This window comes from Elgaria multicarinata, chromosome 1 (genome assembly GCF_023053635.1).
Source record: "Elgaria multicarinata webbii isolate HBS135686 ecotype San Diego chromosome 1, rElgMul1.1.pri, whole genome shotgun sequence".
In the NCBI taxonomy this organism is placed as follows: Eukaryota; Metazoa; Chordata; class Lepidosauria; order Squamata; family Anguidae; genus Elgaria; species Elgaria multicarinata.
In genome coordinates, this window is record NC_086171.1 from 99,136,097 (window position 1) to 99,153,061 (window position 16,965).

General features: G+C 42.1%; 1 protein-coding gene across 2 annotated transcripts in view; it reads right to left on the minus strand.

The window, feature by feature from the left end:
* The window catches only part of KIFAP3 (kinesin associated protein 3), a 112,157-nt gene that overhangs the window by 33,538 nt on the left and 61,654 nt on the right, over positions 1 to 16,965 (minus strand). For both annotated transcript variants that reach the window (XM_063133506.1, XM_063133498.1), the window contains exons 17-18: positions 16,535 to 16,620; positions 371 to 560 (exon numbers count right to left, since the gene is read on the minus strand). In XM_063133506.1, coding sequence (XP_062989576.1) covers positions 371 to 560; positions 16,535 to 16,620 — 276 coding nt within the window. The remainder of the gene's footprint in view (positions 1 to 370; positions 561 to 16,534; positions 16,621 to 16,965) is intronic.

Below are 16,965 nucleotides of genomic sequence, written 5' to 3' on the forward strand. Positions count from 1 at the left end.
CAACCTATCACAGAAGCACACTAATAACAAGCCTGCTACAATCACATGTGGCCACTTCCCTCCCAAAACCTATTTTTCATCAACATTACTACTTAAATTCTGTGGTTACTCTAATACAGGCTTAAATATTAAGTTATGATCTAATTCATGCTAAGAATTAGGTATACTCATTTGCTTAGCAGGAAAATGTAGTCATAGCATTATATAAAGAAAACTAGTCTAGTATCTGTGCCATAGAAACATGCTGAATAGATGGCATTATTAAGAGAAATATTTGGCATGAACCTGTTTATGAAATTGGGTGCGTGAGGTGGCTGCAGACAGCCTGTGTAGTGCTGGAAGGTATGTCGTAATTTATATCAAGCCTTACCAGCATTGTAGTAAAGATCAGGTCTTTCCAGAATGTCCCCTTCATGGATATAGGGCTCAATGCGGTCATCCCCGTACAAGTACTGCTCATTTTCATCCATCTGCCGACTTTCCACCATTTCCAGCCACTGGGAGTTGTGCCATCTGAACTTCTCACTCTGAATCTTCTTAGCCCACTCCTCATCATATTCCTGTTATGAAGTTTAGAGGTTTGAATACTACATTTTCAAAATAATAGCTTGGTTTTAAAGGCAAAGTTAACAAGTGTGTCACAGGGAGGTGCAGGGGAAGAGAGGCAATTTTTCTATTCCTGCATTTCAGGAATGAAATCAAATGTAGAAAACAACCTGTGATTAGAGTTCTCTATTACTCCATGATCTAAAGTTAAAGTTACAACATGTGGTTTACGGAAATTTGTTTTCACCAGTGAAAGGCAAAAGCCAAAACCTTACACTAAGATAAAATGAAAAAACTGACATTACAAAGAATGAAGTATAACATTAAAGGGAATCACTGTTTTTTAAACTCACAAATTCTTTATTTATGGTATACACTTATTTAGTTCCAAATCTGGTTCCAAGTACTACAAACACCTGTTCTACAAGCCCTTACTGTCAATGTCAATGGTATAGAAGGCTGCAGAATGATCTAGAAGAAGGTCAACCCTAGATCTACCAAAATCTCAACTGCAGTTTCAATGTTGTGCCCATCCTAATGAAACTGGTTATCTATTTTGAAATGTAGCAAGACTGTATTTCACAGCTAGTGAATACAAAAAAATAAATAAAAAATAGTTGGCTAACAAGACCAGCCAGAACACGTGGACATCTGGAGAAAAGAAAGAACACTGAGAAGTAGAAAAACTCTACTTTGAGAAAACACTGACTAGAGCTCAAAAGCAGCAGAGAGACACTGTTCTCTGTTCAAAGGCAGAGCCAGAGAACTGGTAAGTCTCTTCCCTCCAGAAGAGAAGTCAATTTTAGTTGGCCCTGCCTTCTGCCAGAGGAGGACGTAACCCTTCGCTACCTGTTCTTCTGCCAGCTGAATGTGAAGAAATGTTCTTGTGTCATACTCAGTGTCATCTGCTTGAGCACCACTTCAAGCTTTCAATCTACACAGAAAATACTTGAAGCATGTGGAGAATTTCTGCTACAAGTCCAAACTAGCAGATGTAAACATTAGAAGCAAAACATTAGAAGTGTTCAGAGGAGGGCAATCAGGATGATCAGGGGTCTGGAAACAAAGCCCTATGAAGAGAGACTGAAAGAACTGGGCATGTTTAGCCTGGAGAAGAGGAGATTGAGGGGAGACATGATAGCACTCTTCAAATTCTTAAAAGGTTGTCACACAGAGGAGGGCCAGGATCTCTTCTCGATCCTCCCAGAGTGCAGGACATGAAATAACAGGCTCAAGTTAAAGGAAGCCAGATTCCAGCTGGACATCAGGAAAAACTTCCTGACTGTTAGAGCAGTACGACAATGGAATCAGTTACCTAGGGAGGTTGTGGGCTCTCCCACACTAGAGGCCTTTAAAAGGCAGCTGGACAACCATCTGTCACTTTAGGGTGGATTCCTGCATTGAGCAGGGGGTTGGACTCGATGGCCTTGTAGGCCCCTTCCAACTCTGCTATTCTATGATTCTATGAAGCAAGACCATCATTTGAGGATATATGGCAGTGAAAATATTTTTCTTCTACATGCTGAAAATAATTTAAACAGAGAATACTTTTAAAGTTCCTTGGCACCTCAATCTTGACAAATACGTACTTTTTCTGTATCAAATGTGCCACTCTTTGGAAGTTCTACATCCAGCTTCTTTGATCTACTAACCCACTGAAGCATTATAAAGTATTAAGTAGCCTAGCAACAAAGCCTGGCTGTTACCCATCAGGGGTCCCTTTCGTCAGTAGCTTCCATCACACCGTGTATGTAATTAATACAAGCTACACTAAGAGAAAACTACATAGATCTGCTTTTTGCTTCACTGTGGCTGATGGAAAACACGTGTTCTTTTTTTCTTTAATGTGGCAGGCCTTTAATTTGGTTAATAATATGGCTCATTAAAGACAACTGTTTGACTAAATTAAAGCTGCTATGCAGCAGGCAGAAGCTTAGTAAAGTTTGACTTGTAAAGCAATACAACCATGTACTTCTTTGCAGAGAAGGAGTTTGCCTGAAACCATTAGGCTAATAAATATTCAACAAAATCATAACATTGTTGTTGTTGTTGTTATTTTAAATGGTGCTGTCACATAGATATGCAGGTTGCTTACCTGTAACTGTAGTTCTTTGAGTGGTCATCTATGCATTCACACATATGGGCTTTGCGCCTGCGCAGAGACCAGACCGGAACCTTCTATAGCTGAGTGGAACGTTTTTGGCGGGAACCCCTCCCCCACGCTACCGTGCATGTCCATGGGGTTCCCGCCCTTACCTCAGTTTACAGGAGTCCGACATTGTGCCCCATAAACATGAGCGTAAATAAAATACAAGTACATTCCACATATAACTGTGTCATTTATAAGTCTCACACCACCAAGTGGGGATGGTGGGTGGGTTGTGTGAATGCATAGATGACCACTCGAAGAACTACAGTTACAGGTAAGCAACCTGCATTTCTTCTTCGTGGTCTCTATGCATCACACATATGGGCGAGTAGCAAGCTGACATATATTTGGAGGTGGGTTGGTGCATCATCTGAAGATCTCCGAGAGCACTGTCCTTCAAATGAGCAGTCCTGCCTCGCACGGGTGCCCAAACTGTAGTGCCTAACAAACGTGGATGGAGTGGACCACGTTGCAGCTCTACAGACTTCTGTCAAAGGAACACCTTTGCCGAAAACCACAGATGTTGTGACGGCTCTGGTAGAATGAGCTGTCACAGGTTTCACCAGTTCTAGTTTAGAGATAGAGTAGGCAAGTTCAATTGTCTCTACAATCCAGCGTGACAGACGCCGGTATGAAACAGGGAGTCCCTTATAAGGCTCCCCATAACAAATAAACAATTGCTTTGTTTTTCTAAAATTCCCTGTCCTAGCCTTGTAAAAGGCAAGAGTTCTCCTTACATCAAGTGTATGTAAAGCAGACTCTACAGGTGATGTAGGATTCGGAAAGAAAGCTGGTAGAGTGATATATTGGGACAGATGAAAAGTTGACACTACCTTAGGCAAGAAGGCAGGGTCTGTGCGTAACACAACCTTATCTTTGTGAAAGATAGTGTAAGGAGCAACTATCTTGAGAGCTCTAAGCTCACTTGCACGTCTAGCAAAAGTGATGGCTACTAAAAAGACAGTATTGAATGTTAGAAGCCTAAGGTCAGATAAGGCCATGGGCTCGAAGGGCTTCTTTGTCAATGCCTGTAACACCACTGATAGGCTCCATGGTGGAACGATACTCTTTACTGTCGGTATCATATTTTTTAAGCCCTTTTAAAAATTTCCTCGATGTTGGATGCACAAAAGGTGTAAAACCAATCATGCCTCGATGAAAGACGTAATAGCTGCTAAGTGAACTCTGATGGAAGTGAGTTCGAGTCCCTGCTGATAAAGTGTCAGTAGGTATTAGAGGATTAACGCTAAAGGGCAAGATTCAGGTGCTTGATCGTTTTCCAAGGCAAAAGTTTGAAATCTTTGCCACTTTGCCGCATAAGATTTTCTTGTTGAAGGCTTTAGTGATGCCAAAAATATATGGTCTACAGTTAAATCTTTGATACGAGAGGAGGAGTGGATGATATCCTCCATGCCGTCATCTTGACGGTCGACGGGTTTGCGTGTCGAACCCTGCCCTGATGTCGAGACAACAGTGTCAGTATCGGCGGGAGTCTGATATAATTCCCGTCCGACAGTCGAAGGGCGTGGAGAACCACGTCTGTCGAGGCCACCACGGTGTGATAAGGATGCAGTCCGACCTGTCCGACTGGATTTTGGCCAGCACCTTCGTCAACAGTGGAAACAGAGGAAAGATGTAAAGAAGATTTCCTTTCCAGGTTCTGGTGAAAGCATCTCCTAGCGAGTGCTTTCCTCTTCCTGCTCTGCTGCAGAACCTGGAACAAGCTGCGTTTTCTTCGGTAGCGAAGACATCGACAGCAGGGAGGCTCCAGTACCGAAAGAGAACGTCTCTTACTTCGGTATCGAGCTCCCATTCGTGGTCGACGTGGAAAGACCTGCTGAGGGCGTCCGCGAAGATGTTTTCATTGCCCGCTACATGGGTCGCCGTCAGGTGAGTATTTCTCTTTATGCACCAGTTCCAAATCCTGAGTGCCGATCGATTCAGAGGATGAGACCTTGTCCCACCTTGTTTGTTGATGTACGCCACCACCGTGGTGTTGTCCGTCGCGATCAGGACGTTTAGGCCCTCGATCAATTGTGAAAAAGTTCTTATTGCATTCTCAACCGCTAGCAGTGGTAGATATGATGTTCCCTCTGGGAAGGAGGCCAACGGCCCTGAGCTGTGAGGGAGTCGCAGTGTGCTCCCCATCCGATCAACGATGCATCCGTCGTGATCGTTACCGAAGGAGTGTTTTGTTGGAACGAAACTCCTTCTAGGAGCGTCGACATCGAAAACCACTATTTCAGAGATGCCCTTGCTTGCGTCAGGATCGACAGGTAAGCTCACCGGGCATCGTGTCAAAGATCGAAAGTTCTTAAAACCCAGGCTTGCAATATTCTCATTCTGAGTCTTGCAAACCTGATGACTGCATCAAGCCTAATAGCCTCTGAATTGTCCATGCCGAAACTTTTCGGCGGCTCTCGGTATCGATGGCTAACTGCTGTAAGGTGTTCGCTCTGGTCGACGGTAAGTATGCTCTCCCATCTCGAGACGACAGAGTTACCCCTATAAAGTCGAGCTTCTGATGTGGGGTCAAGATGGATTTCTCCTCGTTGACCCACAAACCCAACAAGTCCAACAGGTTGAGGGTGGTTGAAATGTCCTTCTGGAGCGTGCAACTGCTGTCCGCTACCAGAAGCCAATCGTCCAAGTGTAGGAGCTGCAGAATAAAAGTAACCGTTGTCATACAGAACTTCCTTGGAATGATGAATTTGTTTAACTGCTTTAAGTCCATGATCGGCCGAAGACCTCATATTTCTTCGGGACCGTGAAGTAGCGCGAGAAAAAACCCTGGTTGAGTTCCTCTGCGGGTACGGGAGAGATGGCTCTCTTCGATAGCAGAGGTCTGTACCTCCGGAAGCAGAGGAAGGGATGGCGCCGTTACTTTCACCCCCGAAGAAGGAGGAAGGACATCGAGCTCGATGGCATACCCCGAGTTGATGATAGTGAGCACGCAGGAGTCTGATGTCATTGACTCCCATTGATGGTAATGGGGTGCTAGGCGGTTCGCAAAGGGAGGTGGACGTGGGACAAAGAAGTCAAAGTCGCTGCTTCTTGGTGAAGTCAGGCTGACGCTTGTCTTGTTGAAATGTAGACTGATATGGCCGCTTACTCTGGAGTTGTTGTTGTTGCTGCCTCTGTTGGCTTTGATAGTAGGGCCGCTGCTGTTGTTGTTGAGCAGGCGGTCTTGTTCACCGTCTCAGCTTGTATTGGGCAGGCTGAGCAGAGAAACTTATTTTCTTGGCTGTTGTGCAAGCCTTGTATATAGAGTCCAAGGTCTTGTCCTGCTATTAAACAAGCCCTCGCCATCGTAAGGCATGTTCTAAATCCTGGCTTTGGTGTCATGAGCCAGATTAGCGGAGCGGAGCCAAGCATGTCTCCTCAAGGACACGGGTCCCATCATCGACTTGGAATGGCAGTCAACTTGGTGTCGCGCTGTCGACACTTGTTGCCTGGCTATGGCTGAAGCTTCACTTTGGAAGACTCGTGCCCGCTCTTTTTTGTCCTCTGGGAGATGTTCACCTAGTGATCCTATTTTCTCCCAGAGGAAGAGCTGGTATCGTGCCATGGTAGCCTCGTAGGCTGATGCCCAAAGAAGCAGAGGAGTAAATCCTCCGGCCCGTAAGGTCCAACTTTCTGCCCTCTCTGTCCACGGGTGCAGAATGTGCCTTCTGTGAGCGGCCTTGAACCGACTCCCTACGATCGAATTAGGTTTGGGATGTTGGACCAGAAACTGTACATTTTCTTGTTAGACTCGATAGAGGGTCTCTAGCCTTTACGATGTGGCCTGAGACATAGCCGGTGTTTTCCAGAATAATTGAGCCATTTGCTTTAAAGCATGTGGTGCTGGATCACCAGTCCTAATGCCTGAGCCATTCTAAGCATATGGTCAGAAGATCTGACCATATCGTCGGAAGGGGAAGAAGGGTCGTTGTCATGAACCTCATCTTATGGTGAAGGCATCGATGGAGTAGCCGACAACCCCAATTCAGAATCCGATGAATAATTTTCTTCAGGCAAGGATACTGTAACCACCTGGAGGTATACATGCTCCGTCGGTATCGTGGTAACCGCGGCATTCGATGCCGATGGCTGTGTACGGTGTCGAGGCGTCGACACCGTGGACATTGGTGGGCGGGCGGTGGAGGCAGCGGTAGATGACACATGCTCCGTCGGTATCGTGGTAACCGCGGCAGTCGATGCCGATGGCTGCGTACGGTGTCGAGGCGTCGACACCGTGGACATTGGTGGGCGGGCGGTGGAGGCAGCGGTAGATGACACACCCTCGATGTAAGCGAAGGGTGCGCATAATACTCTTCTTGAGGGTACTGGTGGTCACCCTGGAAGTGGGCGATATCGATCCCATTCCGAAGGCGGTAGAGGGATTAGTCCCTGAACCTCTCACGGCCTGCTAGGCTCTCGGAAAGAGGCCGCTGAAACCGAATCCCGCAACTCGCCCTCCGATAGACTGGGAGGGTGCGTTGGTACCGTAGCCATCGGTAGCGGCTGGAATCTCGATACCGAGGGAGGCCTCGGCATCGAAGCGGTCGGTATGGCAGGAGGAGTAGAGTGACTCCTAGCCGGTTCCGCCGCTCCATTTCCGAAGAAGATTTGGGAGTCCGGGCCTTTTTTGGAGATTTTCCTGGCCGCGGAACTCGCCAGTGACCGTCCAGGCGTTAGGGGTATCTGAGCCCTATGAGCCGCCCTGGAATACTCAGGCACCTCAGTGCAACGGTCATCAACGGACTTACTGGCTGCCGTTTTGTCGATCGTCGAAGATTTGGGAGCCCGGGCCTTTTTTGGAGATTTTCCTGGCCGCGGAACTCGCCAGTGACCGTCCAGGCGTTAGGGGTATCTGAGCCCTATTAGCCGCTCTGGAATTCTCAGGCACCTCAGTGCAACGGTCATCAACGGACTTACTGGCTGCCGTTTTGTCGATCGTCGAAGATTTGGGAGCCCGGGCCTTTTTTGGAGATTTTCCTGGCCGCGGAACTCACCAGTGACCGTCCAGGCGTTAGGGGTATCTGAGCCCTATTAGCCGCTCTGGAATTCTCAGGCACCTCAGTGCAACGGTCATCAACGGTCTTACTGGCTGCCGTTTTGTCGGTAACGGACTTACTCGCTGCCGTTTTGTCGGTAACGGACTTACTGACTGCCGTTTTATCCATAGTAGGAGCCTCCGTGGCTCTGAGAGCTTTTTCCCCCCAAGATGGAGGGAGGTCGTCAGCTCTGCTTTTCCTCGTTTGTTTTGTAAACGACATGCAATGATGGCAGGCCTCAACGATATGGCCTTAGCACAAACAAAGGACACAGAGGGAGTGTCCGTCAATAGGTGGAAGCTTGACCCCACACTTCACACACTTCGTAAACGGGGCTTCAACTGCCATACAGGCCTCACGCGACCGAAGTCGCTGAGGAAAACTATCTACAATATTTTTTTTTTTTTTTAAATAAGAAAAGTAGTAAGAAGAGTCTTAGAAAAAGATCGAAAAACGAAGAAGATCGTAAAAGAGAGAATAAAGTTAATAAGAAAAACGCTAGAGGTTCGGTTAAACAGGTCTGTGCACAATGGCGGACGAAGAAGAACTGAGGTAAGGGCGGGAACCCCATGGACATGCACGGTAGCGTGGGGGAGGGGTTCCCGCCAAAAACGTTCCACTCAGCTATAGAAGGTTCCGGTCTGGTCTCTGCGCAGGCGCAAAGCCCATATGTGTGATGCATAGAGACCACGAAGAAGAACCTAACTGCAATCTGGCCATCAACAAAAACTGATCCATTGTCCTTACATGCCCTGTTGCGACCCAAGTACAGTTGAAACAGAACCAAGTCAGACTTGCTATTTTAAAAATGTTATGGATAGTGGAGCCTTTACATTATATTGTAAAAACCTATCTGGTACCCATTAACTGAAGTTCAGACATACTTAACTAAACATTCTGATTTTTTTTCCTGGTTCACATCAACCTGTTTATGGGACTGAAATTGCTTTGCTCCCTCTAGTGCAAAAGTGTCAACATTATGCCCATAGGCACCAATGCACCTCCAGATACCTTTCTTGGTGCCCACCAAGGTGCCCTATTTAGCCTCACTTTTTTAAAATTTACATGTTTTCTTACAAGCAGCTAGGATTACTGTGAAATAGGTTTCTGTTAGAGGTATGTGCTCTGCTCCAAAAATTCAAGGCTTCAATGAAGCTTTGAATTTTCGGAGCGGGGAGGGGATGGTTAAAAACCCGCTGAATATCCATGGAGTAGAGAGGAGTCCCGTCAGTGCTCCGGTCTTTTCGGATAACCGTTCCATTATAGTCTATGGAAATTAACAAAACTGCTTACAGCTCCGTCATTTTTAAAGGTAAAGAGATGAAACATGACACCATGATAGCTCTTAAGTAGGGATTTAGCCATGCCAAGTTGGAAACAGATCAGTTCATGCCTTGACTTTTAGGAATTTTTTAAAGTTCAAACACAGGAATTGTTTGGTGTGTTGGGTTTCAGACTCCCCCTCTGCTTTGTACTCGTTCTTTTGGGCCGATTACTTGTCCTTTTCCATGCCTTCCATGTTAAGTATATGAAAAGAAATACTTGCTTAGTCATTAAAATTGTGTGTGTATGGCTATCTCAGGGTTAAACAGAGAAAGTCTATCTGTGGGCAATTACCTTGAGATAGAGGCTGTTCTGGGAACCTTGCCAAGATTCTAAGTTAGCCTCATCACAGCTGTATGTAATGTAGATAAGAATTGTGTAGATCTGTATATAGTTTCTCACTTGTGTAAAATGGAACTGATCACTGCTTACTGATCACTGCTCTATGATCACTGCTCTCTGTGTATGCCTCAGTGTGCTGATCTGAACTGATCTGAATTGAACTGCACAGAAGCCTGAAGGAAATAAACCAGCTCTGCTGTGTAAGACCTGTGTGATGTGTGTTTGTTTCTGAGCACAAACAGAGTTCCAGAATGAGAAAAGTTCTGGCAATAACCCAACAAAGGTTATGGGCCCAGTCCAGTCCAGGAAGCCTACACCAGCCTAATCCAGGCAGAAGAACCAGAACTTGGTGGGAACGGTGCAGTATCAGAACCAGAACCAGGAGTCTGCTAAAACAGAAAACTGTTGATGAAGGAAGACATCAAGCTAAAGCCAGTGCTGCAAAGTGAGGAAAAATCTCAGTCGGCTGACTCTGAGGAGGACTCTGAGCAGAAGGACGGTGAGATACCAATTCCTAAAGCAGAGGAAATGGCAGGAGCTAATATGTCTGGTTTGCATCAATTGTTAGAAAAGCTGAATGACTCTAACTATGCATTATGGTCTTACAAAATGCAAATGTATCTGATTCAGGCTGAACTGTGGTATGTAGTCACAGAGGATCCACCAGATAGAGCAGATCCACAGAATGCTAAATGGTTTAAGGATGATGCAAAAGCAATGGCAGTTATTGCATTAGCTGTGGAAGACTCTCAAATTTCCTTCATTCAGTTTTTGAATACATCAAAAGAGTGCTGGAATGCGCTACAAGCTGTATATCAAAGAGAAACAGCAGGCAGTAAAATAATTCTAACCCGGAAGCTGTATGGAATGAAGCTAAAACCAGGGGAGTCTATGTCAAACCATTTGAAAAGCATGAGAGAAATCTTCAATCAACTCAGGGCACGAGGGATGGAGTTTACAACTATACACCAAGTCTATGTGATTTTGTCAAGCCTTGATTCATCGTACGACGCGGTTGTCACCATGATGGAAAGTCAAGAGGAGAAAAATTTAACCCTCGAGTATGTAGCTGGAAAACTACTGGAAACCTATGAAAGAAGACAAGCTTCAAAACAACAGAGCCTTAAACTTCCTGTGGCTGAATTTCAACAAAGCCATAAATCTTCTGACGTGGTGGCTGCATTAAAGGCAAGGAAATGCTTTAATTGTGGTTCCACAGAACACTTAAGGCGGGATTGCAACAACAAGAAGAAAAAGCTGTTGACAGCAAAGTGGAGAGAAGAAAACAACATGAATGAAGCTGAATCAACAAAGAAGTGTCTTCTAGCAAGAGTCAAAGAGACAATGAATCCTTGGTTTTTGGACTCTGGGGCTTCAATAAGTATGGCAAAAGACAAACTTTCATTTGTTACCTTGGAAACTTCTACTTCAAAGCAAAAGTGTGTTACCCTTGCAAATGGAACAAAAATCCAGATTTGTGGTGTGGGTAATGTATATTTTGATTGTCTGGGAGTTGAACTACAAAGTGTTTTATATGTACCAGAATTAGAAACAAACCTTCTAAGTGTGTTTCAGTTAACAGAAATGGGGTATGAGGTTTGTTTTACTGAAGAAAATTGTACTATAAAACAGGGAAACAAGGTGTGTGTGCAGGGAATAATGAAAGATTCTTTGTATGTGATTAATACTTGTACAGAAAATGAAGTTGTAGCCAGCAAAGTCACAACAAAAACAATAGCCAATTGCAAACCACACCAAGAGTGTATCCATTTAACTCATAAAAGGTTTGGTCATGCTAACTATAAAACAATTTCTAAGATTCCAGAATTGTGTGAAGGAGTGAAAATCAAACCATGTTCTAACTATCTAGAATGTAATGTATGCAGTGAAACCAAGTGTCATAAGTCAAACATTCCAAAACATAGTGAGAGAACAACAAAAAGAATTTTTGAATTAATACATGCAGATCTTGCAGGTCCTTTTGAGACAAGTCAAGGAGGAAACAGATTTTTCTTGTCTATTGTTGATGATTACAGTAGATTTGGATTTGTGTATGTGTTAAAACAGAAGAGTGAAACTTTTGGAAAGTTTAAAGCCTTTGTTAAGTGGAGTAAAAATAGATTTAAAGAACCTATAGCTAATCTAAGAACGGACCGGGGAGGTGAATTTCTTAGCAACCAATTAAAAAAAATTCCTTAGTGATGAAGGTATACAACATGACCTTACTGCTCCATATTCACCATTTCAAAATGGAGTTGCAGAAAGGAAAAACAGAACCTTGCAGAACATGTTAAGAGCTCTATTGAAAGAGTCAGGATTGTCTAATCTGTTCTGGGCAGAAGCTTTGTCCACCTCAAATTATTTGTTAAACAGGCTTTACCACTCTGTACATGAAAAAACCCCATATGAAATGTTTTACAAAAGAAAACCTAGAGTGTCACATATAAGGGTTTTTGGAAGTAAATGTTTTGCTCATATTCAGAAAGAAAACAGACCAGGAAAACTAGCTCAAAGAGGTTTGGAATGTAAACTGTTGGGATATGATACACAAACAAAAGGCTATCGTTTGTGGTCTCCATATCACAAAAGTGTAATTGTGAGCAGAGATGTAGTTTTTCATGAACAAATGCAGGAAACAAAACAGTATGTAAGTTTGCCTGTAGAACAGAAAGCTGTAGAAACAGAAGAAATTCCTGAACAATCTCAGCAAGAGAGGGAGGGGGAAGAAACTGTAGAGGAGGAAACTATGCCTGTAACTATGCCAAGACGATCAGAAAGGGAACGCAAAGCTCCAATTCGTTACTCAGATGAATACCAAAGCAAACAGGTTTCTCATAGAGCTTTACTAATAGCCTATGAACCTACTTCATTTGAGGAAATTCAGGAAATGGAACCTACAGAAGCTCAGGGCTGGCATGAAGCAATGTCAGAGGAAATCAGAGCAATGGAAAAAAATGAAACGTGGGAGCTAGTACCTTTACCTGAAGGTCGTAAAGCCATTACCTGTAAATGGGTATTCAAAGTAAAACAAAATGAGAAAGGACAGGTGGAACGTTACAGAGCAAGATTGGTAGCAAGAGGATTTGCTCAAAAATATCTAATAGATTTTGAAGAAGTTTATGCACCTACAACAAAATACTCAAGTGTAAAACTTTTGTTAAAAATTGCAGCAGAAAAACAATTGAATGTATTTCATTTTGACATCAAAACAGCTTTCTTACATGGAGATTTAACAGAGGAAATTTACATGACTCAACCAAAAGGTTTTGTTAAAAATCCAGGGTTAGTTTGTAAATTGAAAAAATCCATATATGGTTTGAGGCAAGCAGCAAGGTGTTGGAATAAGAAACTGGACAATGTATTGATCAAAATAGGTTTTAAACAAAGCAAAGCTGATCATTGTTTGTACACAAAACAGGATGGTTCAAATGTAGTGTATCTGCTGATTTATGTAGATGATTTGTTACTGGTTTTTAATGAAGAAGAACAGAAAAACACATTTGTAAACCAGCTGCAAAGACATTTTGAGTTAAAAGACCTTGGTTCAGTGAAAAGTTATTTGGGAATGCAAATTTCAAAAGATTCTAACACAGGGTCATTTCTGATTGAACAAAGTGGCAAAATTAAAAAATTGCTGGAAGAACACAGCATGGAGAATTGTAAAATTGTTGCCACTCCTATGGTCACTGATTTTCAAAATCAGACAGACAGTACTGAAATGGAAGACATACAGAAATATCAGAGTGTGATTGGAAGTTTACTTTATCTAGCAAACCTAAGTAGACCAGATATTACATTTGCTGTAAATCTTTTAAGCAGAAAAATGACAAAACCTTCTGTAACTGATTGGACAGCTGTAAAACGTGTATTGAGATATCTAAAAGGTACAATTAATCACAAATTGGAAATATCTACACACAAAGATGGAAATTTCTATGTTTATGCAGATGCTGACTGGGCTAACGCAATTGATAGAAAGTCTACCAGTGGAGCAGCATTCTTTTACAATCAATCCTTGATTGATTGGTATACAAGAAAACAAAATTGTGTAGCAACCTCTAGTGCAGAAGCAGAATATATCAGTTTATCTCTGGCTTGTAATGAGATTGAGTGGTATAAACAATTATTTGCTGATCTAAGGTTGGAAATTGAGACACCAGTAACCATATTTGAGGATAATCAGGCATGTATTAGTATGGCTACATCTGAAAAGTGTAAACCAAGAACTAAACATGTGGATGTTCGTTATTCTCATGTGAAAGATATAATTCAGAAGGGCTGGATTAAGCTTGAATATTGTCCATCTGAAATGATGTTGGCTGATTTATTCACAAAACCAGTATCAATGGTAAAACACAAAGAGATGCTTTTAAAGCTGGGTCTCAGATTGTAACACAATTTAAACAACATGCGCAAGAGGAGGACTGTTAAGTATATGAAAAGAAATACTTGCTTAGTCATTAAAATTGTGTGTGTATGGCTATCTCAGGGTTAAACAGAGAAAGTCTATCTGTGGGCAATTACCTTGAGATAGAGGCTGTTCTGGGAACCTTGCCAAGATTCTAAGTTAGCCTCATCACAGCTGTATGTAATGTAGATAAGAATTGTGTAGATCTGTATATAGTTTCTCACTTGTGTAAAATGGAACTGATCACTGCTTACTGATCACTGCTCTATGATCACTGCTCTCTGTGTATGCCTCAGTGTGCTGATCTGAACTGATCTGAATTGAACTGCACAGAAGCCTGAAGGAAATAAACCAGCTCTGCTGTGTAAGACCTGTGTGATGTGTGTTTGTTTCTGAGCACAAACAGAGTTCCAGAAGGAGAAAAGTTCTGGCAATAACCCAACATTCCATGGCAGCCATTTTGTGGTGGCAACCATGAGTTTCTCAAATTTGCTAAACATGCCCATGGCCCCAAAAGGTTGCTTAGCTGATGATCCATCTCAGGATATGGACAGGGGGAGGGTGAATCTGATAATTCTTCTGGTTCCCTCTGCAGCAGTTTAAGCTATTGACCAGGGTATCCTTCTGGATTGCCTTGGATAGGATGTTCTTAGGTGGTGGTTCTGTTTTTTTTATATAGCAGATCCCAGATGGTACTAGGAGACTACTGCTCAACCCTGCTGTCGGTGGCTTATGGAATGTCACAAGGTTTCATCACGTCTTCTAGGCTTTAAAACATCTAGACATGCCCAGGTATCACTACTTATTTGGGAATACTTATTCCCAGAGATACACCTCAAATGATCACACTCAATTTGAATACGTTTTCTAATGAGATCTCATAGAACTTAGATAAATGGGCATCTTTAAAGTTAAATATGTGGGGTAAGGTAAATACATTCAAGCTGAATTCTATACATTGGATTGTTTGTGTTATACATGGGATTCCTCTATCTATACCTGGCAAATATTCAAAAACTGAATACTCTTGTTTTATATATTTTTTAAAAAAAAAAATAGGGTGGGGATTCCTCTCTATCACAAATATCCTGAAAAGGATGCAACTTCCAATTAAAGAAGGTGAGTTTGGCTTTCTGGATCTTGCTTTATATATCAGGCCTATTTGTTGAACCTGTACTAAATGTTGGTCTTTTCTACTTAGATCAGATTTTCTACCTTGATCAATTTTGGAATCTTTTTGTCTGACTCCTCTCCCTCTACAAATGGAACTTTTGTGAGGAACACATTATGGATATGGTTCCTCTCACAGTTACAGCTGTTAGAGTTGTCATGTCAATTACATTTTGATTCATTTTCACATGCTAAATTGACTCTATCTGGAAACCCAGATGTAAAAATCGGTAAGAAAATGTTCTTGTGGCAGATAAGTTGATAAAACAGAACTTAGTTCTTTCCCAGACAGTGAAGATACTCAGCATACCAATCAGAGATGGGGATTTTCTTTCTGAAACCACAGCACATTTTGAAGGAGCTGTGTTGCTCGGGTGGTAGTCAGAAAAGAACTGAGCAGGGAGGCACTCGTCCACCCCTCAGGGTATGCAGGATGCTAGCTCCCATTTTTCGAAGCTCTAGAAGTTTCCAGATGTTGTTCTGTGCAGACACAAATCCAATAGGTGTGACTGCTTAGAGTAGCCTTCCCTAACCAGGTGCAATCCAAATGTTTTGGACTTAAACTCTCATCAACTCTGGGAGTCCAAAACTTCTGGAGGACACCAGGTTAGGGAAGGCTGGCTTAGAGACCCTAAATAAATATTTGTAACTTTCTTTCACACTACAGCTCACATCTAAGCTGCAGAGTACACATAACTGGCTCCCAGCTAGACCAGCAAACTACTTTTACAGCAATACACCTTTGTATGTGCAGGTTATACAGGAGTGGTTCACAGGAATAATACAGTACTTTTAAGACTTACTAAGGAAACAGCTAAATATGAATGATTTATTTTCACAAAATATTTCATAGGGTCCAAATGGATGAAATAATACAGTGTGTGAAACTTCATATATGCAAAAAATGTTACAAACATCATTTATCACACCATCATCATCACCACCACCACCACAAACATCTCATTAGGGCAAATTAAATATTTTTTTTGTTTACTACAAAAAATGATGCTACATCAATTAGAATTTGAAAATCTGAAAATCTAGAAATAATTAATCACTTGAAATACTAATATGCATCTAAAAAATTAGAGCCTTGTGATTTTCAAACATGCAGACGTTCATGGCAGTGTTTCAGTACATAGACAGCACTGTTTTTTCTAATGCTACTATCAAATAGGGTCCAACAGCATGACAATAACTATTCTTTATAAGTTAATATTTAAGCAATGGATACTAGGAAAAGCTCCTTAAAATAGTTCTAATTATATAAAGCTGTTTTTAAAATTATAACACACTGAACAAATTAAAAAGAAAAAACTAATGAAGCAGAGATGTAACATATACAATACACGATAAAGTACCCCACCCATCCTGTATTTCCAGCACATAATTTAAAACAACAATGAGTAAATTTTACTGAAACAATTTTGCAACATAATGGACATAATTTGAATATATTTCAAGTTGTCATACTACTGCTCTTCAAAGCCAGAGTTTGTAATTTCCATTCATGCTTGTACAACAAATAAATAACAAATAAATAAATAAGTCACCTACTGCTATTATATCCAATGTATTGTCGCAGACTTTACGAATCTCAGCATTTTTATCATGCATCAGATCTATAAGATATGCTGGAGCCTCTAGGAAGATAGAGTTAAGGATGTAAAGCAATTATGCATGCCTATAAATGGTGGTCTATACTATTTTGCTGTAAAAAAACATACCAGGGAAGAAGGAGGAAATACACCAGTGGTTCTCAACCTTCCTAATGCCGCGACCCTTTAATACAGTTCCTCATGTTGTGGTGACCCCCAACCATAAAATTATTTTCGTTCTTCTCTAAGCGATCCATTGTCATGGGATGGTTTGCTAATGAAAATAATACATAACAATAGCTTTAATAATACAAAAGATGATACATGACATAGTTCAGTCAATACAGTTTCCTAAGACCATTGGAAATATGCGTTTTCCGATGGTCTTAG